Source organism: Schistocerca piceifrons, chromosome 2 (genome assembly GCF_021461385.2).
Source record: "Schistocerca piceifrons isolate TAMUIC-IGC-003096 chromosome 2, iqSchPice1.1, whole genome shotgun sequence".
Taxonomy (NCBI): Eukaryota; Metazoa; Arthropoda; class Insecta; order Orthoptera; family Acrididae; genus Schistocerca; species Schistocerca piceifrons.
The window spans coordinates 690,191,829-690,217,749 of NC_060139.1; the positions used below are offsets into that span (position 1 = coordinate 690,191,829).

The following is a 25,921-nucleotide window of genomic DNA, read 5'->3' on the forward strand; positions in this document are numbered from 1 at the left end:
CAACATGGTGGTTGTACCTCACCCACGGAACTCACCAGATTTGGCACCTTGTGACTTTGCGCTACTCCCAAAACAAACTCAAATTGAAAGGCCATCAGTTCTACACTCTAGAGAGGATTCAAGAAGCGTAGCTGTTGGTGATAAACACCCTCAAAGAACAGAACTTCCAGAAAATGTTTGACCAGTGGCAGAAGTGCTGGGACCAGTGTGTTTGTGTGGATGGGAACTACTTCGAGGGTGATGGTGACCATTAGTCCAAAGGTAAGGTTTTCAACAGATGGCAGCACCAGTCCCGAAAATTTTAGATAGCTACTAAAGCAAATATTTGTTGGTTCTTTCTGTTTACAGTTTTAGTAATAGGCTACACAAAGGGTAATAGGCTACACAAAGTTTTGACCATATGATGACATTAATGATGTTCTTAGTTCTGCCCCAGGATGTAAACTCTCTTCTTAATTTTTAACATGAATACAACATGAATATTAAAAAATATTTTATTTTCATATAATATCTACTTCAAGTTAAAACAGAACTGAGAAAATAATAAAGATCTTTCTCCTAAATATCCAAAATTCCTGTTGTGTGAAATAGGTAATAAAAGTGTGTCATGTTTTCTTACATGCTGCAGGAAACAGCATGCACAGCTGGTGGCTGCCTTTTCTTTAAACATACAAATAGTTGTGTTACAGCAATGTTCAAGCAATACATATGCAAGAGGCAGAATGGTAAATATTACAGTAATTCTGAAAACTGATTTGTGTGACAAAGACTTTAAGAAAGAATTGCAACAACAAAGATGATAAATTACTAAATTACAACAATGTATTCTGAAGAATTAGAAGTAAAATATCTTAATGAAAATGAATGTGGCATATGACAATATACACATGAAATACCATAAATTTTCAAATTCCCCAGAAATTTTTGAATTAAGGCACACCATTATATAACCAAGTTGACTAGGATTGTTGGGAATTTGTTGGCTGTGCAGTAAAGACAAAATGGTGACACTCAAAACTACTGCAGTTCATGTTTCAGCTGATACACTCCACTGCACTGCACTGTACTGTACACTCTTACAACACCAATTGCTAATCCTACATAGTCTAATCTGGTCAATCAACTCCAAAAATATGTTCAAAACACAAATATGTTCTCAGTCAAACATCAGATAGTTGAATTACAGCATATCTGTACCACTTCTACTACAACTGGTGTTCAGCTTGCCATGGTCAAATCTGCAGAATTACATTGTTTCATTGAATTGTGTTACTAATCAATCATAAGTTCAAGATGTACCATGCCAATTCTGTACTGTCTGTTATGTTTTATATTTTTGGCCCAAGCTTTGCACTCAATATTAATGAGTATTCCACCTGAAAAATAAATAATATAATTCAGAAAGTTTATCATGGTGAAATTTCTGATTTTATTTTGTTAATTAATAGAACTTAGACATCACTAGAACAACAGCAACCAGTCATCATTTTATACATTATATTAATTACTCACACAAGTAGTTATTTATTTCTGAGGCCACCAGCATTAGCAGTTTGTCAAACTTAAATTAAGAGGTACTGAGTTACTATGTCTTTACTCAGAGCTTATGATTGCTGTGGAAGGAATGGCATATTTCCATACACAGCATCAGTGGGGATTATTAAAGCTAAAAAACTGAGAAGGATTAAATTAAAATAGAAAGTGAGAAACTTTCAGGCAATGCCAGGACTTTATCTCCTGGCCTTCTTCCTAGGTTTGATACTCTGGAGAAATGACAAATGCTTAAGCTTGCTATAAAAATGTATGAGAAGTCACTCTGAAGATTGAGAATTACTGGATACTCATCAATATCCATTCTTGCATTAATACTATGTGGTACTGACTGTGATTTTAGGTTTAAATGGATGTGGAACTATTTGAATTTACGGAAGAGCCTTTGTTAACATAATATTCAGTCAGCTGGACACCAATATGTTACTGGAGCACTTACACACATGTACATCTACTTATACATACATACATACATACATACATACATACATACATACATACATACATACATACATACATACATTACACACATACATACCCCCCACAAAACACCATTTGGTGCATGGTGGAGGGTACTTTACATGTCATTTCCTTTCCTGTTCCACTTTTATATAGACCATCTACATGCCTCGATACATGCACTAATTTTTTTATCCTCATGGTCCGTATGTGAAATATACATTGGCAGCAGTAGAATTTTTTTGCAGTCAGCTTCAAATGTCAGTCCTCTGAATTTTTTCAATAATGTTCCCTGAGAGATTCCTACCTGAGTTCACAAAGCATCTCTGTAATACTTGTATGTTGATTGAACATACTGGTAACAAATCTAGCAGCCTGCCTCTGAATTTTTTCTATGTCTTCTCTTAATCTGCCCTTGTGGAGATTTCAAATGCTCTAGCAGCACCCAAAAATGGGTTGCACTAGTGTTCTATATGCAGTCTTCTTTATAGACGAGTACACTTAACTAAACTTCTCCCAATGAACTGAAGTCAATCATTCACCTTCCCTACTACCATGCTTACATGCACTTTCCATTTCATATTCACATAGCTATTTCATCAACATGATTGTGTCAAGACATACAATATTAATGCTGTATTTGAACCTTATGGGATTGTTTTCTCTACTCATCTGCATTAACTTGCATTTTTCTACATTTAGATCAAGATGTCCTTCATCACACCAACTACAAATTTTGTTTAAGTTGCCAGTCACTCAACAAGTCTCCCAGTCACCATGGGATCATCAGCAAACACTCACAGATTGCTATTCATGATGCTTCTCAGATCATTTACATATAATGAAAATAAAAGACCTATCACACTTCCATGAGGCACTCCTGATGACACCCCATCTCCAACCAAGGACAAACTGCTGCATCCCTATAGCAAGAAACGCTCTAACAAAGGCCACACAATGAGTCACTTTTATTTATATCTGACAGGCTATAAAAAGTTACCCACGAGAAGAGCAAAAACTTTTCTGGTATTACTTCGTAAAGAAAAGAGTTGTGTAGAGTGTTTCAGAGGAAAGTTCTCCATGCTAATGATGGTACAGACAAGGATTTGGAAAATCAGACTTTCAAATAGCTGTACTGTTCTTTATGTGCATAGAGAAATTAATTGTGAATCTTTTTACTTAAATTAATTACTAATTATGTGATTCACTGTGTCATTTTATAATGTGAAATGAACAATTAAAGTTCATATAGCTGAACAGGAATCTCACCTTTGGGTCTTTCAAAATTGATAGCAACCAGTGGACTGAGATATCCTTCAGAATTCTCATACGGATAGAAGTAACCAGGAAACCCACGATCTGGTATGTACTTCAGAGGACCGATGTTTTCAATGTCTGCAGGATTCTCTCCTTCACAAGATATCCACACCGTATTCCTCTGAAACAAAGTTATTTCACTCACATTGATATTTACAAGAATCAATACCAAGTTGCTGAGTTATCATGATTACGTAACTACTAGTTCACATATATTTTGTCTTATCAATGCATTCAGCTTTACCAACTGTATTGAGATAAATATAAAACTGACATACACAGAAAAAAGTTTAACTGGATCATCAAATTCTCCATGTTTTTTCCTCAGGAGTATCTTTTAATCACATCACAAGTGGCACTAGACACTTCCTACAGGAACCACCTACATTTACTTTACAAAACAATTAGCACATATAGGGAGCACCGAGTAGATAATGGCCTGAATAGAAACCCCTATCCTGAGATGCACCATTTTCTTGTAGAAACTATTGCACAAAATGTGTTCTAGTCTACTGTTTCTGCTGGATGAAAGAGAGGAAGAGTAATTTACTGTTTTTCTAGTAATTATTTTATATGTAACAACAATTCCAAATTCTGTTATTTTAGTGGAAGAAGTGATGCAATGAGTGTAATAGGATATGTTTGTTGATAGTGCAAGTTCCCTGTGCACTAAAGCACTGGAGATTGTTACCTTACTGATTAATTGGTTGTAATGTAGCAATTACTGGAATTAAAGCCCCCTTACTATTGCTCTTACATGCACCAAATATGAGAGGATGGACTGAGTTTTGGCTAAATATTTACATCACACAAACATGACCTCCAGTCTTGTGTCCTTATTCAAATAATTAGGTACTCTATATTGTCTGTACAGCCCACAGATCAGCAAGAATAATTTTGGAACTACTTACACATTCTCACTTGATCAGACAAGAACTGCTATGGAATCTCTGTAAATTATATCTGTACACTTTTACAATAGAAGACTATCAGTATGATAGAAGTTGCTTGTCTATTTTCTGTTCTATTTGAATCTTCATTACAGCTCATTAAAATCATTTGTTAGAAGTTTCCAAAACTGGTCCATACTAAGACATGCTGTCTGTCCATTGGTTAAGAATTATTTGTTGCTCATGATAAGAAAAATAAATTACTGTTACTGATATTATTATTATTATTATTATTATTATTATTATTATTATTATTATTATTATTATTATTATTTCTTTCTTTTCTCAGACGTTATGTCTGGTCAAAAATGGAAAGTGATGCGGACCTTGATCAAGCGTGACTTCCTTTTAACTGTACGGTATACTTTATTTTGCTTTTAGGAACTTTCGGGTAATTGAACATGTATCAATAATTATGGATTTCTGTAGTTGTATATATAAGTTTGGATGTAGCTGTATTGCATTGATGTACTGGTGGATATTGTGTGGTACGACTCTTGTAGTTGATAGTATAATTGGTATAATGTCAACTTTATCCTGATGCCACGTATCCTTGACTTCCTCAGCCAGTTGGATGTGTTTTTAAATTTTTTCTCCGGTTTTCTTTTGTATATTTGTTGTATTGGGTATGGATATTTCGATTAGTTGTGTTAATTTCTTCTTTTTATTGGTGAGTATGATGTCAGGTTTGTTATGTGGTGTTTTATCTGTTATAATGGTTCTGTTCCAGTATAATTTTTATTCATCATTCTCCAGTACATTTTGTGGTGCATACTTGTATGTGGGAACGTGTTGTTTTATTAGTTTATGTTGTATGGCAAGTTGTTGGTGTATTATTTTTGCTACATTGTCATGTCTTCTGGGGTATTCTGTATTTGCTTGTATTGTACATCCGCTTGTGATGTGATCTACTGTTTCTATTTGTTGTTTGCAAAGTCTGCATTTATCTGTTATGCTATTGGGATCTTTAATAATATGCTTGCTGTAATATTTGGTGTTTATTGTTTGATCCTGTATTGCAATCATGAATCCTTCCATCTCACTGTATATATTGCCTTTTCTTAGCGATGTGTTGGATGCGTCTTGATTGATGTGTGGCTGTGTTAGATGATACGGGTGCTTGCCATGTAGTGTTTTCTTTTTCCAATTTACTTTCTTCGTATCTGTTGATGTTATGTGATCTACAGGGTTGTCGAAGTGGTTATGAAATTGCAGTGGTGTAGCCGATGTATTTATATGAGTGATTGCTTTGTGTATTTTGCTAGTTTCTGCTCGTTCTAGAAAGAATTTTCTTAAATTGTCTACCTGTCCATAATGTAGGTTTTTTTATGCCAATGAACCCCCTTCCTCCTCCCTTTCTGCTTAATGTGAATCTTTCTGTTGCTGAATGTATGTGATGTGTTTTATATTTGTGGCATTGTGATTGTGTAAGTGTATTGAGTGCTTCTAGGTCTGTGTTACTCCATTTCACTACTCCAAATGAGTAGGTCAATATTGGTATAGCAGAAATATTTATAGCTTTTGTCTTGTTTCTTACTGTCAATTCTGTTTTCAGTATTTTTGTTAGTCTTTGCCTATATTTTTCTTTTAGTTCTTCTTTAATATTTGTATTATCTATTCCTATTTTTTGTCTGTATCCTAGATATTTATAGGCATCTGTTTTTTCCATCACTTCTATGCAGTCGCTGTGGTTATCCAATATGTAATCTTCTTGTTTCGTGTGTTTTCCCTTGACTATGCTATTTTTCTTACATTTGTCTGTTCCAAAAACCATATTTATATCATTGCTGAATACTTCTGTTATCTTTAGTAATTGGTTGAGTTGTTGATTTGTTGCCGCCAGTAGTTTTAGATCATCCATTATTATTATTATTAATAATTCATTAATTCACTAAAAATAACCATTTACAGAGAAAGTAAGCAAATGTGTACTTGTTGGCTATCACTTGTTGTGACTTGTCACCATTGACCTTCTGATGTAATTTAGAGAAAACTTCCAATTTCATGTTTTAGATGGAAATAAAATATGCACTTAGGGTCTCTAAAATAAAAAAAAATAAAAACCTGACATTGAACCCTGCCTTCAACAGTTGAGACCACGACTCCAACTTCATCCACCACCACTACCACATAATCTCCCTTACAAGCCTTACAAGAATTCCTCACATCCAGCATTGGTTCACAAACCTTTCTCAGGTCCCTACAACATGACCCTACTGTTCTCTGCAGAACTCCAGTCACTACATTCCCTAAAAGCTGATGACTCCATCATTATGCTCCCATCAGACAAAGGATGTACCACTGTAGTACTTGACCAAAGGGAGTATGTTAGTGAAGGTCTACACCAGCTGTCCGACACCTCTACATACAGTGTCTGCCATCAAGATCTCATCGCTGTGATTCAAACTGACCTGCAATCCCTCCTTAAAACCTCAGGCCCCTCACATGGACTAACACCTCAATCCATAGAACTTCTTGTCCTGCCCAAACCACACATGCCCATCTTTTACCTTCTTTTCTTAAGATCACACAAACACAACATCCTGGCTGTCCTATAGTTGCTGGCTTCAAAGCACCCACCAAACACATATCTACCTTAGTTGATCAGTCCCTGTAATCATTAGTACAAAGACTCTCCTCCTACATCACAGATACCAACCATTTCCTAAACGGTCTGAAATCCATACCCGCACCACTCCCACAACACATCTTGCTTCTCACCATTGATGCCACCTCCCTCTATACCAACATACTCCACATACATGATCTGTCTGCTGCTGAACATTTGCTCAGTCAGTGCCCACCTGATTCCACACACGACGTCCTTCCTCCTAGCCTTAATCAGCTTTATACTGACCAACAAGTACTTCACCTTTGAGTGGCAGACATACAAACAGCTCAAGGGTATGGCCATGGGGACCAGGATGGCTCCCTCCTATGCCAATCTTTTCATGGGTCACTTGGAGGGGGCTTTTCTGGGATCTGTAAGTCTTCAGCCCCTGGTTTGGTTTAGATACATTGACATCTTAACTATATGGACTCATGGTGAGGCTGAACTGCTAATTTTCCTGGAATCTTTGAATACCTTCTCTCAGTTAAATTTAATATGGTCCTATTCTGAATCCCTTGCCACTTTCCTTGATGTTGATCCTGTCCCCACCAAAGGTCAGGTACACACTTCCATCCACATTAAACCTACCAACAAACAACAGTACTTACATTCTGACAGTTGCCATCCTTTCCATGTCAAACATTCCCTCCCATACATACTTGGCATCCAAAGCAAACATATTTGTTCAGATGCAGACTCCTTACAGCAATACACCACCATTATCACCTCAGCCTTCACTGCATGTAATTACCCAACAACCTAATTAAAAAGCAGATATCTGGGCCCTCATATCCAGTCCTTGTACTGCTGATCCCTCCAAAAAGCAGCTTTGACACACACCATTGGTAACTCAGTATTATCCAGGTCTGGAAAGCATTAATCAGCTACTTCAACAGGGCCATGACTTCCTAAAATCATGCCCTGAAATGGGGTCCATTCTGTCTGAAACTTCGCCCACTACACCTAGAATAGCTTGCCATCACCCCTCCCAATCTCCACAATACTCTTGTCCCTTCTGCACCCATCTCCTACCCAATGGCTCCTACCCCTATGACTGTTCCCACTGCAAGACTTGCCCTTGCACCCTCCTGCCACCCTTATAATAGCTCTGTAACTGGTGAAACACATACCATCAAAGGGAGAGCAACCAGCAAAAAAACACGTCATATACAGGTGTTATGTAAACACTGTTCGGCTTTCTACATCAGCATGACTATCACCAAATTATCAATTAGAATGAATGAGCATAGACAGAGGACGTGTACCGGCAACTCACAATATCCTGTTGCAGAGCATGCTCTACAACATGACATTCATGACCTCACTGCCTGTTTCACCATACACGCCTTCTGGATTTTTGCTCCAGACACCAGTTTCTCAGAACTCCACAGATGGAAACTAGCACTGCAACATGTCCTTGGTTCTTGCCATCCACCTGGCCTTAATTTACATTTATTTCTTTTGTCTTGGCATTTCTTCACTGTAACTACTGTTTGATTCACTTTTTTTCTAGTTTTCCACATCTTTCATTGTCTTTTCTGTCTATTTTTCACTGCCCCCCCCCCCCCCCCCCACGACCACTGTTACATAGAATGTACTTAACTTTTCACTCTTATTGACTCGACTCACGTAATATGTTTAAGCAGTTTTACTATCAAAATTTGTTCACCTGAAATGGAGTACACCACGTATACTCAAGTGTTGAGTATGTGGTGCTCCTGCAAGGGATTGTGGTAGCTGGAGGCATGGTGGTAAAAATCAACTTCCATTGGTTTAGGGTATAAACTGTGGGCAAATGAGATGTCGAGCCTGTACTGAAATAGGACATCTTGAAAAGGAAGTTTGCCATCATTTTCTGTTTCCATGTGTAATATAAGTGTTCAGTGCTCCTATCTGTGTCACATACTGTGGAACACAATACCCCACATTGAATTCATGACACAATCCAACAGTATCAGAATCATAAATCTAAAAACCTAATTCATTCTTGTATTTATTCATAAATACAAGGTCTGTCAGAAGAGTATCCAACCTCTGGTCAGGGAAAAAAACTAGCTTATTTGGAGTTTTTGTGGTTTTAGGGCGCAAAACTTCTATGGTCATTAGCGCCCAGCCCGTGACTTAGGAAACAGGAAAAAACCGAAATTTAAAACCAGCAGCAATGGGAACAAAGACATAAAATTTGAGAAACTAAAAGCAGAAGGAATGCTTAAAAATCCACTAGAGAAAGGGGTTGGTTGTCCCCAAAATAGCTTCAAATGACTGACGTCATTTCACTGTCACTAATAAACTGGAGAACGCGGTCGGCTGAGCGCGTGTCATCTGCTAAAATCGACGATAGATCAGGCGATAGCTGTAGACGGGAGCGTAACGGATTAAAATAGGGGCATTCAATTAAAAGGTGTCTAACCGTCCACAGCTGAGAGCAGTGGGGACAGAGTGGGGGAGGATCGCCGCTTAAAAGATGTCTATGGCTAAAAAGACAGTGCCCTATCCGGAGTCTAGCTAAAATTACCTCCTCCCGACGACGCATTTGGGAGGAAGAGGTCCAAGCGCAAGGAAGGGCTTTCACTTCCCGCAATTTATTATGGGGAAGTGTTGACCAATGCGCATGCCATAAATGAGCAACTTGGCGACATAAACCGCTCCGTAGATCGGTGAAGGGAAGCGACTGAATAGCTGGCCGAGGAAGAGAGACTGCAGCCTTGGCCGCTATATCGGCCGCCTCATTCCCACAGATACCAGTGTGTCCTGGGAGTCAGAGGAACGCCACCGAGACGCCCCCCAGGTGGAGTAAGCGCAGACAGTCCTGAATCCGGTGGACCAGAGGGTGCACAGGGTAAAGAGCTTGGAGACTGAGGAGAGAGCTGAGAGAATCTGAGCAGATTACGTACTGTATCCGCTGATGGCGACAGATGTAGTGGACAGCCTGGAGAACAGCGTACAGCTCCGCAGTATACACCGAACACTGGTCGGGAAGCCGAAAGTGATTTGGGGTGTCGCCAACAATATAGGCACTCCCTACACCTAATGATGTTTTCGAGCCGTCGGTGTAAATAAATCTGGCGTCCGTCATTTGTGCACATAGAGCAGCAAATGCCCGACGGTAAACAAGTGTAGGGGTACCATCCTTGGGAAATTGACATAGGTCACGGAGCAAGTAGATCCGGGGACGGAGCCAAGGCGGTGGTGTACCCCAAGTTGTCAAGAAGGTTTTAGGAAAGCAAAAGGAAAGAGAATGGAGCAGTTGACGGAAGCGGACTCCCGGGGGTAGTAGGGAGGAGGAGCGGCCTGCATACCCTACATCAAAGGAGGCGTCGAAAAAAAGGTCATGGGCTGGATTAGCAGGCATAGAAGACAGATGGCTAGCATAACGACTCAGAAGGACTGCCCGCCGATTGGACAGCGGAGGTTCAGCAGTCTCAGCATAAAGGCTTTCCACAGGGCTGGTGTAAAAAGTTCCAGACACTAAACGTAATCCACGGTGGTGGATAGAGTCGAGACGCCGAAGAATAGACGGCCGAGCAGAGGAGTAGACTATGCTTCCATAATCCAATTTCGAGCGCACTAAGGTGTGATAGAGGCGGAGAAGGACCACTTGGTCTGCTCCCCAGGAGGTACCATTCAGGACACGGAGTTTGTTAAGGGAACGCAGACAGCGAGCCGAAAGATAGGAAACGTGGGAGGACCAGCACAGTTTTCTGTCAAACAGAAGACCCAAGAATATAGCGGCGTCTGAAAACGGAAGGTTGACAGGACCTAGATGTAAGGAGGGCGGAAGAAACTCCTTACGTCGCCAAAAATTAACACAAACGGTCTTACTGGGAGAGAAACGGAAGCCGGTTTCGATGCTCCAAGAGTGGAGGCGATCGAGACATCCTTGAAGACGTCGTTCAAGAAGGCTGGTCTGTTGAGAGCCGTAGTAGATCGCAAAATCGTCCACAAAAAGGGAGCCCGAGACATCAGGAAGGAGACAATCCATAATTGGATTTATGGCAATCGCAAACAGTACAACACTCAGCATGGAGCCCTGGGGTACCCCGTTTTCTTGGGAGAAAGTACGGGAGAGAGTAGTGTTCACCCGCACCCTAAACGTGCGCTCTGCCATAAATTCGTGAAGAAAAAGGGGCAGCCGGCCCCGAAAGCCCCAAGAGAACAGTGTGCAGAGGATGCCTGTCCTCCAACAGGTATCGTATGCTCTCTCCAGATCAAAAAATATTGCTACCGTTTGGCGTTTCCGGAGAAAATTGTTCATGATATAAGTGGAGAGAGCAACAAGATGGTCAACAGCAGAACGATGCTTTCGGAATCCGCATTGGGCTGGTGTTAAAAGACTGCGGGATTCCAGCCACCAAGCTAAACGGTAATTCACCATACACTCCAAAACCTTACAGACACTATTCGTGAGAGAAATGGGGTGATAGCTAGAGGGGAGATGTTTGTCCTTTCCAGGTTTCAGAACGGGAACGACAATAGCTTCCCGCCATCGTCTGGGAAAGGTACTGTCGGTCCAAATTCGATTATAAAGGTGAAGGAGGTAACGCAGACTATGGGTTGATAAATGCAGCAACATTTGGACATGGATACCATCCGGTCCTGGGGCGGAGGAGCGAGAAGAAGAGAGGGCATGTTGGAGTTCCCGCATGGAGCAAACAGTATTGTAGCTTTCGTGATTTTGAGAGGAGAAAGCAAGATGTCGCACTTCCGCTGCACGTTTCTTCAGGAGAAACGCTGGTGGGTAATTTGAAGAGCCAAAATCTCAGCAAAGTGCTGACCCAATGAGTTAGAAATTGCGACGGGGTCCACTAAGGTATCATGCGCGACAGTGAGCCCAGAGACCGGGGAGAAACTAGGGGCGCCTGAGAACCATCGAAGCCGACTCCAAACTTCCGAGGAGGGAGTGAAGGTGTTAAATGAGCTTATAAAGAATTTCCAGCTTGCCTTCTTGCTATCGCGGATGACGCGACGGCATCACGCACGGAGCTGCTTATATCGGATACAGTTGGCCAAAGTTGGATGGTGACGGAAAATGCGAAGAGCACATCGCCGCTCACGTATTGCGTCACGGTATGCCTCGGTCCACCAAGGAACTGGGGGGTGCCGGGGCAATTCAGAGGTGCGTGGTATTGAACGTTCCGCAGCTGTAAGAATAACGTCGGTAATATGTGTGACCTCATCGTCGACGCTGGGAAAGCGACGGTCATCGAATGTCGCTAGAGACGAAAAAAGTGTCCAATCGGCTTGGGCAAACTTCCAGCGTCGCGAGCGCATATATGGCAGTTGAGGCTGCAGTCTAAGAACACATGGAAAGTGGTCACTCGAGTGTGTATCATCAAGGGCGAACCATTCGAAGCGCCGAGCTAGCGGAACAGTACCGACCGCAAGGTCCAAATGAGATAAATTTGTCGTGGAGGCAGACAAAAATGTGGGGACCCCAGTGTTGAGGCAAACTAGATCCGCTTGGTGGAAGACGTCTAGCAATAGTGAGCCACGGGGACAAGGATGTGGAGATCCCCAAAGCGGGTGGTAGGCATTTAAGTCCCCAACCAGCAAATAGGGGGGTGGAAGCTGACCAAGAAGATGAAGGAGATCAGCTCGTGCCATTGGTGTGGACAATGGAATGTATACCGTACAAAGAGAGAACATTTATCCAGAAAGGGAAAGACGGACGGTGACAGCTTGGAAGGAACTGTTTAAGGGGATTGGGTGATAATGGATAGTATCATGGAGAAGAATCATGAGTCCTCCATGGGCTGGAGTGCCTTCAACAGAGGGGAGGTCATATCAGACGGACTGAAAATGAGGGAGAACAAAGCGGTCATGGGGACGCACTTTCGTTTCCTGAAGACAGAAGATGACCGGAGAGTAGGATCGTAAGAGGATCGACAATTCATCCCGATTGGCTCGAATGCCGCGGATATTCCAATGGATAATGGACATAGGGTGAACAGAAAATGGAGGAATGTGACCAAGGGTGCTGTCAACTCAACGACTGCTCAGAGCTTGCAACCGACAGCATGGAATGGCATTCAGTCGAAGGCAGAAGATCCTGATCCATAGGTTGGTCAGGAGCAGCTCCTGCCACCAGCGATCGGCTGCTTGACCGGCCACCAGCAGTGCGCCTCGGCGACACAGAAGATGGCCGAGGGCGATTTCCGCCAGGTGGTGCTGTAGATGGGACATGCCTTGGCAGAGAAGGAGAGGAACTGTGTTTCTTCGTAGCCTTCTTGGAAGTATGATGTTTAGATGAAGGAGGAACTGATGGTTGTGAAGTTGCGGTACGTAAAAACTCTTCACGAGTATGCTCTTTTTTCGAAGACTTGGCGTCTGACTTTTGGGCTCGAGATTTAGCAGAACCCGACGAAGGGTGAGCCATAGAGTGGGCGGGCGAAAGTGGTGAGGTTGAACAGGCGATCTTTGCGCTGGCCGATCTGACGACCGTGGTACTAAAGGTGAGGTCGCAAGTCTGCGTGGCCGCCTCCTTTGTTGGCCGAGGAGAAGCAAGGACAGAGCTGTATTTTCCTGTCTGAGGCACGGTGGGCTGTCGACTGGCGAATAATTTTCGAGAAGCAAAGGTCGACACCTTTTCCTTCACTCTGATTTCCTGGATGAGCTTTTCGTCCTTAAAAACGGGGCAATCTTGAGAGGAAGCAGCGTGGTCACCCATACAGTTGATGCAGCGAGGGGATGGAGGGGGACAAGCACCCTCATGGGCATCCTTGCCACACGTAACACATTTGGCCGGATTGGAACAGGACTGGCTGGTGTGATTGAACCGCTGACATCGATAGCAACGCGTAGGGTTTAAGACGTAAGGGCGAACGGAAATGATCTCATAGCCTGCTTTGATTTTCGATGGGAGTTGAACTTTGTCAAATGTCAGGAAGACAGTGCAGGTTGGAATGATGTTCGTGTCAACCCTTTTCATAACCCGATGAACAGCCGTTACGCCCTGGTCAGACAGGTAGTGCTGAATTTCTTCATCAGACAATCCATCGAGGGAGTGTGTATAGACGACTCCACGCGAGGAATTTAAGGTACGGTGCGGTTCCGCCCGGACAGTGAAGATGTGGAGCAGAGAAGTATGCAGCAATTTTTGAGCCTGGAGGGCACTGTGAGTTTCTAACAACAGGGTGCCATTCCGTAATCTGGAACCAGACTTTACAGGACCTGCAATTGCGTCGACACCTTTCAGAGTAATGAAAGGGTTGACCGTGGAGAAGTCGTGACCTTCGTCAGACCGAGAAACAACAAGGAACTGTGGCAACGATGGAAGAACCGTCTGTGGCTGAGACTCAGTGAACTTACGTTTGTGAGCAGACATAGTGGAAGGTGAGGAAACCATTGCGGAAGAATCCCCCACGATTACCGGCTTCTCCTATGGCGCGCTCCTCCCTTGTGGGGGCCCTCACCGAGGGCACACCCTCCTTAGGTGATTGTTCACACCTCAGGTCACACCTCCTGAGAAACGGACGGAGGGACCAATCGGCACTTGCGGAAGGTATCAGCTCGGGTAATCACCCCTCCCTGGGCCTGGCCCTTACCAAGGGGTACGTACGTGTCCTACCTGTCTACCCGGGGCGGGGAATTACGCGTTACCTCGTCACCGGCTACGCATGGAAGTGCGTGGGTCGGCCTTCAGACATGCACAGGGAGGAAAAAAGAGAAAAGGAAAGGAAAGAAGAGGGGGTCTCAAACGCCGCAGCGGAGAAAAGGGCAAGGAGAAGAGGGAAGGAAGAGAAGGACAGAGGAAGGACGAGGACTTGCAAGTGTAGAAAGCAAGGAAATTGGAACAGTTTCGGGCGTCCGTCTCCGGACGTAGGCACAAACCATACTCCCAGAGGGGGAGAAAGGGAAGGAAAGAGCCAGTGGTGAGGGGGGGGGGGCGAAGATGGGGGACGGGGAAGGATGCGGAAAGGGAAGGGAAGGTATGCAGCCCGGAAAGGAAGGAGGGCCACATTAGCTCGGGGTCCCGTGCTCGCTACGCACGTGTCCACAAAAGAGTTGTGGACCCTGTGGGGGGGCTTTTCTGGAGTGTTGGACACCTGGAGCTCCAAACACTGCCAACAGTACCATCACTCCTGGACGCTTGCTGAAAAGCTTTCTCCAGAACAGTGTGTGCTCAACTGTTGTTGCTCACCAATGTCCTCTCACCTGAAACCATGTTCCTTTCAATGGCTTCTTGAGTTTGGGAAACAGCTAGAAGTCTCAGGGAGCCAAATCACAAGAGTAAGGAGCCCATTGAAGCAGAGGAATCATCCAAAAAGGCTGAATCAGGTGTGAGGAATGTGCTGGAGCATTTTCATGATGGAGGTGCCAATTTGCTTTTGACCTCCTGTCTGGTCTCTTTCACTACACATCATCATACAGGGATGGAGGACACCCCTGTAGTACTCTTTGGTGATTTTGGGGCCTATGGTGCATACTTGTGGTGTACCACAATGCAAGAGTCAAAGAATGCACCACTTTACTATTGCTATGTTGATGACAACAAATGCTTTCACTGTAACTACTGGGATTTGGTTTCTGGGTCATACCTGCACTGCCAGGACTCATTACCAGTGATTTTGGTGTTCACAAAGTTAGGGTCACTGTCTGTGGAGTCAGCATGCTCTGTGATACTTCAACATGAAGTTGCTTTTGCTCTACCAGCAGTAGCTTTGACAAGAATTTTCCCAACACTCTCTTCATGGCCAAATCTTTGGTCACAATTGAAAGTGCCAAAAAAATTCCTGATGCCCACTTCTTCCTCAGTTCCTCTGATAGTCACACAATGTTCCTGCATTACCACAGCTTTCACTTTGGCAATGGCCTGCTCGTTTCAGCATGTTAATGACTGACAAGAGTGCGGCTCACTCTTCACTGACATGCAAGCATCTGTAAACCAGTTTTACCCTCCTTAATCTGCATGGTGTCCATACCACTGTCACCAAAAGCCATCTGAATTTTCTAAGTGGTTTCCACCTGGCTGTTTCCCGGTTTCTCACAAAATCTGATGTAGTACTGCTGCTCCTGCCATTCTGTCATTTCCCTTGCAATGAAAAACTGATGTGAACACTACACACTACCTTACTCAAATGCTGCCTGCCAGTGACTGGCACTATTGACAGGCAGGAAAAAATTTACACATGAATGTTCAAGGAGTCAGCTCATGCAAGCACGCTAGTTAATTTGAAATTGTAATTAAATTATAAAATTGTCACTATTCTAATTTGTATAATTTATTCTGGAAAACATCTGATAACTTTGTACTTGTTGATCTGTGTAAGTAGTAGCTATAAGTCTGAGATGGCAGAAGTTAGAGAATGGTGCATTATGGCTTAAATTGTCATGAAGATGCTAAAGAATTGAAACCAATTTGTGACATTTTACTTAAATATGTGGCAAAGAAAATAAAAGAAAGGATAAAGTTTCGTCATGCAGCTTTGGCATTATCTGTCAGGAACTGTCCCAATCATATTCCTAGATGACAATGATTATCACAGTGAGCCACATTTCAGTGAAGATCAATGAGAATCAGATGAGGACATTTTACATTTAATTATTATTCTGAACTTCCTTCTCACTTAAAGTGGTAGCACACACTTAGTGTTACAGTACCTAAAAGAGTGCACATAACAGTCAATGATTCTTATTATTAACAGGGGAGTTCATGATATATGGTAAACTGCATGTTTTCATTGATGGAATTCAGATGTTCCAAGAAATTCTCTTATTTTTTGAGTCCTGGTGGACAAATATAAGTGTTGTCAACATACTGAAAGAAACAGGTTTTGGTTCAGCAACTTCCAAGTGCTCTGTCCTAAGTACCCAATGAACACGTATCTTGCAACTGGGCTGCTTAAAATATTGTGCAATAAAAACAAGAAAACAAAATAATTCCATGACAGAACAAGTCTAAAAAGTTGTGTCATCTAAGCACTGAACTTCTTACTAATTAATTTAATGGAGTCTTCTGAAGGAATTTGAGTGGAAAGCAAGACAACATCAAAGCTGAGCATGATATTTAGCTCCTACAGACTTAACTCTCTCTGCCAGCAGATAAAATTATCATTTCGTACACGAGTTCCCAAGAGACAAGCCACTTGCTTCTCCAGGAATGTGTTGCTCACTATTGTTCATATGACTTCCTTGTGGCTCCTTGGCAGGCCATACCACCTGGCTGGTACAGTAGTGAGCTGGGGAAGTGGTTTGGTGATGACGTTTGTGAGCATACTGTTCTTCAATAGGTCAAGTGTACTTTGCTGCACTTTGTTGGCTGAATCTGCTGCTGTGTTCTGATATGCTGAATTGCTCAGAAGATACAAAATTTTCTGCTTTCAATCCTTGCACTGAAGGAGAACAGTGCCATTGCCCTTATCAGCTGGAAGAATATAGATTTCTTTGTCTTCTCTGAGAATACAAAATGCTGCCATTTCTGTTTTTGAGATGTTGCTTCAGGGTAGAGCCAAATTGGTGAGGGTTTGGTAGGTTTTCTGGTAGATTTCATCTGCAGTATCATTTGGTACTCCTTGAATAGCTTACTCCACAACACTCACAGTCTCTATAGTTTGAGGAGATATATATGTAGGCTCAACGTTCAACCCTTCTTTCAATACCATCACTGCTTCATCCAGTTGTTTCCCCACAAGATTTCTCACAGTGCACCTATGGGCTGCATCATCTTATGTTTGTGTAACTAGAAATTGAGAAAACTTGGCAATTTGTCTCTTCATTGATTTCTTGTACATCTACTGTGACTGTGCCCAGGTGACTGTCAAACCATTCTCATGAATCTGCAGAGATTATCAAGGACATCCACAGATGAAGTGTCAAAATCTCTCTGGTATTAACAAAGCTGGCATCAAGTGTATTCCCCTATCCCCACCCTACTTTTTCTTTTCTTGGATGAAAAAACAATTGAAGTCATGTCATAACCTTAGAATACTAGTAAGTAAAAGAAGTTAAAAGTGATCATATTGTAAGTCCAATCAACAAAGGGAAAGAGAAGGTCTTCCCCTTGGAGGAAGATCCAAAAAATATGCCAGAGAGATAGCAGTGGCCCTGAACCAAAGGATAAATGTTCTTCACCATATTGCTACAATGGATAAAAAGTAAAATGTGATTGACAGCCTAAGCGTCATTTGTTAAAATGGCTGATAAGTCAGATTGCAAACATACAGTGGAATGTAAGTGGTTAAAGAAAGAGGGCATTCAGTCAGGAAATGGCAAACCATCAAAGATTGATGTCAATGAGCACAAAGTGGCAAGGGATCACCCCTTAACAAATGGCAATGGCTAAAACAACAGAGCCCGATACATAACCAACCTAAAATTATCTCCTCATGATGAGAGGGCCAAGAAGAGATTGGCCAAGCCATTGAGAAAGGTTTAATTTCCCAGAGTTTGTTCCCATGAAGATAAGACCAGTGGTGATGCCAATGTGACACCATCTGCTGACACACAGCAACATGAAAATCAACCAAAGGAGTGAAAGAGCTACCAGGTTCAGGCAGGAGGACAGCAGCCTTGGTAGCAGCACCAGCAGCCTCATTTCCTGTCAGACCGACATGACCACGAATGCAAATGAACATCACAGTGGCTCCCTCAACAGCAAACAAGTGGAAGCTTTCTTGAACGCATTGCACTAAGGGATGGACGGTGTACAGCACATAGAGGCTCTGAAGGGCTCAGAGAATCAGAGCATGTGACACAATTAAAAAGCCTGTGTCACTGTGTAGCCTGATAGAGAGCGAAGAGCCCTACAATAAAAATCGAGCAGTTTTCTGTAAGCCAATACCAAAACTGGTTGGTGTCCATTATGAATGTACACCGTACACCACAGTAAGTCTTAGAGCCATCAACGTTTACAAAGGTGCTGTTGCTAAGTTGCATGTGAAGGTTGAGAAACACAGTGATAGATCAAATCCAGAGTAGTGTCCTCAGGAAGCAAATGAAGTCCAAGGTAAAGATGAGCTACCACATGAAGCCAAGGTGGTGATGGTTCATACCCATTGGGATTTGTGGCAGGTAACATGAAGTTAAGCTGCCAGAGCAGTAGCTGAAAGTGAACTATGGGAAGTAACAGAGAAGTAGGGCATGCCCCATACTGATGGTCAAGGGAGTCACTGAAAAAGATGGTATAAGATGAGTGGTCAGGCATGGAAGTCAAATGGCATGCATACCCACTAGGGGGGGGGGGGGGGGGGGGGGGGGCGGGCAGCATGCCAGTATGACAGTCTTAATTTGGCAGCTCCTGCATCATAGACACTCTCATCAGGCCTAGTGTAAAAGGTGCCAGTGGCCAAATATATTCCACAATGGTGGATTGTGTTAAGATGGTGTAAGATGGGTGGACATGCAGAGGAATAAAGGAAACAACCATAGTCTAGTTTTGAACAGACAAGGGATCAGTACAAATGGAGGATGTTGGTCCAATCCACTCCCCAGGAAGTAGAGCTCAGGACACACAGGACATTGAGGGACTGAGTATACCTTGTAGCCAGGTAAGACATGTGGGAGGACCAATAATGTTTCATGTTGAGCATGAGCCCCAAGAATTTCATAGTTCAGTTTCAGTGAACAGAAGAGCAACAGGCTCAGGATGTAAATACAGTGGAAGAAACCCATTGTGGTACCAGAAATTCATACAAACAGTTTTGTCAGTGGGAAAGCAAAAGCTGTTGTCAATGCTCCATGAGTAAAGATGATAGAGAAATCACTGAAGATGTTGCTCAAAGACACAAGCTCATGGAGAACTGTGACAGAACACGAAGTCATCGATAAAATGGGAGCCAGAGATGCCTGGCATGGGACAATCCATAATAGGGTTAATGGCTATAACAGAGAGGACGATGCTCAGGACAGAGCCTTGAGGCAACCCGTTCTTCTGGATGAAGATGTCTAACAAGACCAAACCCACATTTACCTTGAAAATTGTGTTTCTTAAAAATTCCTGAAGGAAATTTGGCAGGTGGCCTCAGAAGACCTCCAGCAGGTGTTGTAGGCTTTTCCAAGTCTAGAAACACAGCCACAGTCTGCTATTTCCACAGAAAACTGTTCATGACGTGGATTGACAATGTGCGGATATGCTCAACTACTGAATTGTACACTCAAAATCCACATCATGCAGTGGTTAGTAGATTGTGAGACTTGATCCACCGTACCAGCTGGCCATGATCTAGTTCCTTCAAAGTAAAGGTGGTGGTGTAGCTTTCATGATTCTGAGAGAAGAAAGGTATCACCCGAACTGTCTCCAATCATTTTTGAGGGGAGAATTTGAGGTGTGGCTTGGGCTCAAAATCTCCACAAAATAGCAGCCAAAGGTGCTTGAGATAACAATAGGGACAACAATGACATCATCTGCTGTGGTCAGGCTGGAAATTAGAGAATGGACATTGGTCTTTGAGCCCATGGAGGTTGCCCACATGACAGAAGAGGGACTGAAATGTTGAAAGAAATAGTAAATGAAATCCACCTGCCTTTTTTTTTTTTACAATCCTGAAGAATGCAACAACACTACATGTACAATTATTTATAACAAGTACAGTTTGCCATTGTAAGATGATGGTTAAAACATGGAGAGCATGTCCCTGTGTGAATCACATTGTGGCATACCTCAGGCCACCAGGGACCTGGGATATGGTGCAGTAAAGATGAAGTGTGTGATATGGTCCATTCTCAGTAGTAAGGATAATGTTCATAAGGTTCTATATGAGGTCATCAAAACTGGACGAATTTTGTTTGTTGAAGGTTTACAGGGAGGTACTCCGATGTTAAGACAAATGAGATTGAGCTGATTGAGAAGATCAGCCAAGAGGGAACCTCTTTGACAGGTTCTCGAAGAGCCCCGAAGGGGATAGTGGGCATTGATGTCTCCGATCAACATAACATGAAGGGGGTGAAGGAGCTGACCAGTAAGCTGGAGTAAGTCTCCCTGGTGAAACTGAATGACAGAGGGATGTAGATGTTACAAAGAGAAAAGGTGAAATGAGGAACAAAAATGCACACTGCAACAGCTTGCAGCCAGGTGTTCAACAAGATGTTTTGGCTGTGAGCATCATCCTCAATGAGTAGCACGATGCAGGACTCCTCCATGAGATGCGAGATGGAATGCCATCATCTCGGAAAGGTAACACTAGAGGTCTGCGCAGTCGCAAGCAAACAATTTTGTTTCTTGGAGGCAGAAAACAGGTGGAGGCTTCCAGAGCAGCTGTAATTCCTCCTTGTATCATCTACGGCAATGATGTTCCATTAGAGAAGAGTCATAATGGGGAATGGGGAGGAGTGAACAAATAAGGATAATAACCTCGAAAGCTTCCCAGTGCCATCCTTTGAAGACTCACTGCTAAGAGTGCAGAGGCTGGAGGATCCTGTTCCATGAAATCTACAGAGTGTGCCAGCAAAGTGAAGGTCAGCGGCATGAGGGTATCACACAGTAATGACAGTGAAGAGAATATCCAAGTTGGGGAAAGAGAAGACCATTTGCTTTGTTTGATTTCTTGGAGCCTTTGCAGTTGGCAGACGAAGACTCAGATGTTTGTTGGCTGGCAGGACATCATAAGTCCTCATGGAAGTATTGCTTTTGTCCTTTCCAACATGCTGGTTGTGTAGCAGGGGGTATTGTTGCTGGGATGAAGATTTGATGGCTTCTTGTGCAGCTGTAGAAGAAGGAGATGGGGATGCCACTGTAATACCAGTTGATTTCACAACTGCAATACTGAAATGGAGGTCACAAGCCTGCGTGGCCATGTCAGTGTTGGAGCAAGGCATATCAAGAATGGTACTGTTTGTACCGGATGGTAAAACGCAGTTCTTTCAACTAGCTACCAACTTGTGAGCAATAGGGTAGGGTACATTCTCCTTCACCTTGACCTACTGAATGAACTGCTCATCAAGATACATGGCATGATACGAGGCATGGTCGCCATTACAACTGATGCAGTGGGCAGGAGGCGGCAGTCACCCTCATGAGCTTCTCTACCACAAGTAACACATTTCACCACATTTTGATAGAACACATGAGTGTCGTTATAACGGTGACAATTGTAGCAGCACATTGGGTTGGAATGTACAGTCAGACTGTGATGACCTCTCAACCTGCCTTAATCCTTGATGGAAGCACTACCTGATCAAATGTGAGAAAAGCAGTGCATGTAGGCACTAAGTCTCCAACTTTTACCATTACCCAATGGGTCACAGTAACTCCCTGATCAAAGAGGTAATTTTGGATATCTTCCTTATTCAGACCATCAGGCAGCCTAGTGTAAATAATATGTGAAGAACTCAGAGTATGCTGGGCATTGACATGAACAGAATGTTGTTGGGTTTGAAAATCACAATTGGCCTCCAGACGCAAAGTGCCATTACATAAGCATGAGCAGGATTTCACAGGGCTTAGAACTGCATCAACAACTTTCTAAATAGTAAATGGATTAACCATAGCGAAAGACTGACCTCCTTTGGTATGTGGTACCACAAGGAACCTGGGTGCATCTGGCAGAATCTTTGTATCTTTAGCCTCATTTTGTTTACATTTACTATATGTAGATGTAGACTAAGATGGTGATTGGCTCACTGTGAAAAAATCCCCCATTATTGCCAGCAACTCTGGTGGTGGGCTCCTTCCAACTGGGGAAACTCTCACAGGGTGCTCATCTGCCTTAGGTGATCGTTTACACCGTGCTCAAACCTCCTAAGCTCCTGACAGAGGGGCAAGTAGGCAGTTGAGAAGGTAACAGATCTACTTGGGAACCACACACGTTAATATCAGTATGACCTTAACAAGGAAGTTTTAGAGCTAGTTCATATCTTCCTAGATAATAATAGTTGATTGTTATCTTGCCTCTCCCCCCCCCCCACCCCCCTTTCAATCTCAAAATGTGCCAACATGAAATGAATGTAGTTACAGAAATAGAAGTTAGGAAAAAAATTGCTTTACATTTTCCAGATTTAAGGAACTTCTATACATAGTTGTCTCAATAACAGAGTGAAAGATTCAGTCTTGTTCTTTAAATCTGCTCAGATGTCTGTAACTACCCATTTCTTTACTGGCATTCATACATTCATAATAGTGTGTATTGTAACATATACATATGCTGTACCTTTTCAGGAACCGTAATTGAACGAATATGGTCTTTCAGATCTTCAGGCATTTCTTCAGGGAGATCGTTCGTGTCATTGTAATACTCTGGTACCCAACCATATATCTGTAATGAAGAAATTTTACATTGAAAGCATGCTTATACACAAAATATCTTAGCAATTTAATGGGATTGTGCTATAGAAGTTTTGTAAGCAATAACATTATTGAGTATTGTAACTTATTTGACTGTATTTTAAACTGAAAGATTTTGAATGAATTCTGTCTGTTGAACAGCTTCATCTCTTATTAACTGTCACCTGCCAATGTCCATTAATGTGTAGACATATTTGCTGCATGTAGCTACAGACAGGTAAAAGCAGAAACCTGGTGTCACAATGAAAGACAGTATACATGAAAAATATGCACAGTAATGTAGTGAATTTTAATGTTATTTTATCCATGTTGGATCTTCTGAAATCTGAAGCCATTAATGATGTTGGTGAATATGCAACCAGCCATGAACACTTAAAATGCTTTATTTCTATGACATAATTGGTTTCAGGCTACCACAGCCAATTTTAATGTAGCAAAGTGGGACAGCACAAACAGATTGATACCAAGGATTTCAGGGTTTGTAATAGTATTATGCAATGTTTACACAGTGTTATATACATGCACAAATTTCAGTTATATTGTCTTACACTTACCATACATATGAAAATGACTTACTTTACTTGTATAACAAAATTCGATGCCTAATATTTAAATCTGATTGATGTATGGAGATACTATACTTTAAGCTCAAATTGCATTAGACCAAACATAAATACACACTGAAAATATTATTTGTAGGATCAAGACATGAAAATGCATTAGCAATGATGAGAGAACACTATGTAAAGACACCAAAGTCATTTTAGCAAGAAAAGTCATGGTGTAATTACGAAGTAACTGACTACATTCATCAATAAATTGTTACCACAGAATATTTCATGCGATTTCGATGTGAAAACTTATTTATTTCAACACAATGATTATATCAAACTTGTTGCCACTATCTGTTGAACTAAATTTATACTCAAACTCATACATTTCAATTGTAAGTTTAATTATGTTCAGTTCAAACAATACATAGAAATCTTCAGAACCAGTGGGTCTTACGTCACCATTAGGTAAGTCTTACATTAATCCTAGATAAGATTAGGATGATAAATCTGTGTATGCCTTTTTAGAAATAAAAAGGTGAAAGTTAAAATCCAGTGAGCCGGCTGTGTCATTTAACCCTCGACCAGGCATACCAGCTTTCATAACATGAACAAGCATGCAATTCAATTTGTACACATGTAAAAAATAACTGTATTTATGTTACCAGGGGAAACCTGTATTACAGTTTATGTTAGTTTATTTTATTGCTGTTTTATTAAACTAACATAATATGAGCTAAGTCACTGTTTAATTAAATAATAATAAAATAAACCTGCCGTTTTACTACTACAGTGCTGCACACAAATGGTACCCCAGTAAGCATTCAATATCACAGCTGCAACAGATTTATGTCATAGATAACTGCCTCATTATGGGATTGTGCTACTAGCTCAGAACCTAGGTCATTTTCTTGCACAGTTCGTAAATTTCTTCTCACCTATCTTATTGTTTATTTTATGTTTAGCTACTCACTTGAATGTATTCTGTGCTAGCTGAAGCAATAATGAAATAATAGGTATGGGCTCCCAATTTTTTAAAAAATGAAATGGTACAAAATAATGTTTTTTGTGACTAGTACACTTTACACACAGGCATGCCCCCTTGAGGGTTAATAGTTCATGTACCACAAAAACTGTCTTAATATTGCTAGATGTGGACACCAGGCATGTTTCAAAAAGGGGAAGGAAGTTACTTTTGAAGAGCTACACCATCCATTCAGTGAAGTGCAAATCTGAAAGTTAAGTATTCAAGACTGTTCCAAGAACCATCAAAACATTTTAAGGTTGCGCTCTCTCTCTCTCTCTCTCTCTCTCTCTCTCTCTCTCTCTCTCTCTCTCTCTCTCTCTCTCCACACACACACACACACACACACACACACACACACACACACACACAGGGAGATATTAAGATTAAGACTTTTGGGCAAAAACAGTTGAGGTCATAAGTGCTCATGTCATAACTTGAAATGATCAATTACTGCATGAATTTGTTGCAGTCAATAACACTCACAGCCCAATTAACTGTAGTAAAATTGACAGGAGGTTGCTCAAATGGTTGAAAATTGAAGTTCCTTCTCCATATTACTACAATGAATAAAAAGTAAAACACCGTCTACAGCTCATGCTGTATCTGCTAAAATATTTGATAATTCAGATGGCAAACATACATGAAAACATAAACAGTTATAAAATCAGCATTGGGTCAGAAAATGACATACTGCCAATGGTTGGTTGCTGTAAGGTCAGAGGGGTGTGGGGTCTCCAGTTCACAAATGACAGTGATTAAAATGACAGTATTAAATATACAGCATAGCTAAAAGTATCTCCTCACGATAGGAGGGACAAGAGAAAATCACCCAAGCCATGGGAAGGTGTTTAATTTACTGAAGTTTGGAGAAGAACAGTGTTCATGCCAGAGTGATGCAATGTTCCCGTGTGCAGCAACACAGATATCATCTATAGGGACAGAACAGATGAAAGGGGTAGGTAGTTGGACTGCAGCTTGGGCAGCAACATCAGCAGCTTCACTCTCCAACACTCCAACATGATCAGGGATCCACATCAACAACATGGTGGCTCCAGCATCAGTGAGTGAATGGAGGCATTCTTGGATTCATTGCACTATGGGGTGGTAAGTGTATAGCAGACAGAGGCTTTGGAGTGCACTAAATGAATCTGAACATAATACAGGATTGAGAAACCTGTGCCGTTGGATGTACTAGGTGGCTTGATAGAGTTCAGAAAGCTCTACAGTAAAAACAAGCAT

At 42.0% G+C, this 25,921-nt stretch overlaps 1 protein-coding gene across 2 annotated transcripts in view; it reads right to left on the bottom strand.

Annotated features, from left to right (window-relative positions):
• Positions 1–480: 480 nt before the first annotated feature.
• The window catches only part of LOC124775086 (sodium/potassium-transporting ATPase subunit beta-2-like), a 321,225-nt gene continuing 295,784 nt past the window's right edge, over positions 481–25,921 (bottom strand). For both annotated transcript variants that reach the window (XM_047249896.1, XM_047249895.1), the window contains exons 5-7: positions 22,971–23,075; positions 3,280–3,448; positions 481–1,376 (exon numbers count right to left, since the gene is read on the bottom strand). In XM_047249896.1, coding sequence (XP_047105852.1) covers positions 1,273–1,376; positions 3,280–3,448; positions 22,971–23,075 — 378 coding nt within the window. In that variant the 3' untranslated portion in view covers positions 481–1,272. The remainder of the gene's footprint in view (positions 1,377–3,279; positions 3,449–22,970; positions 23,076–25,921) is intronic.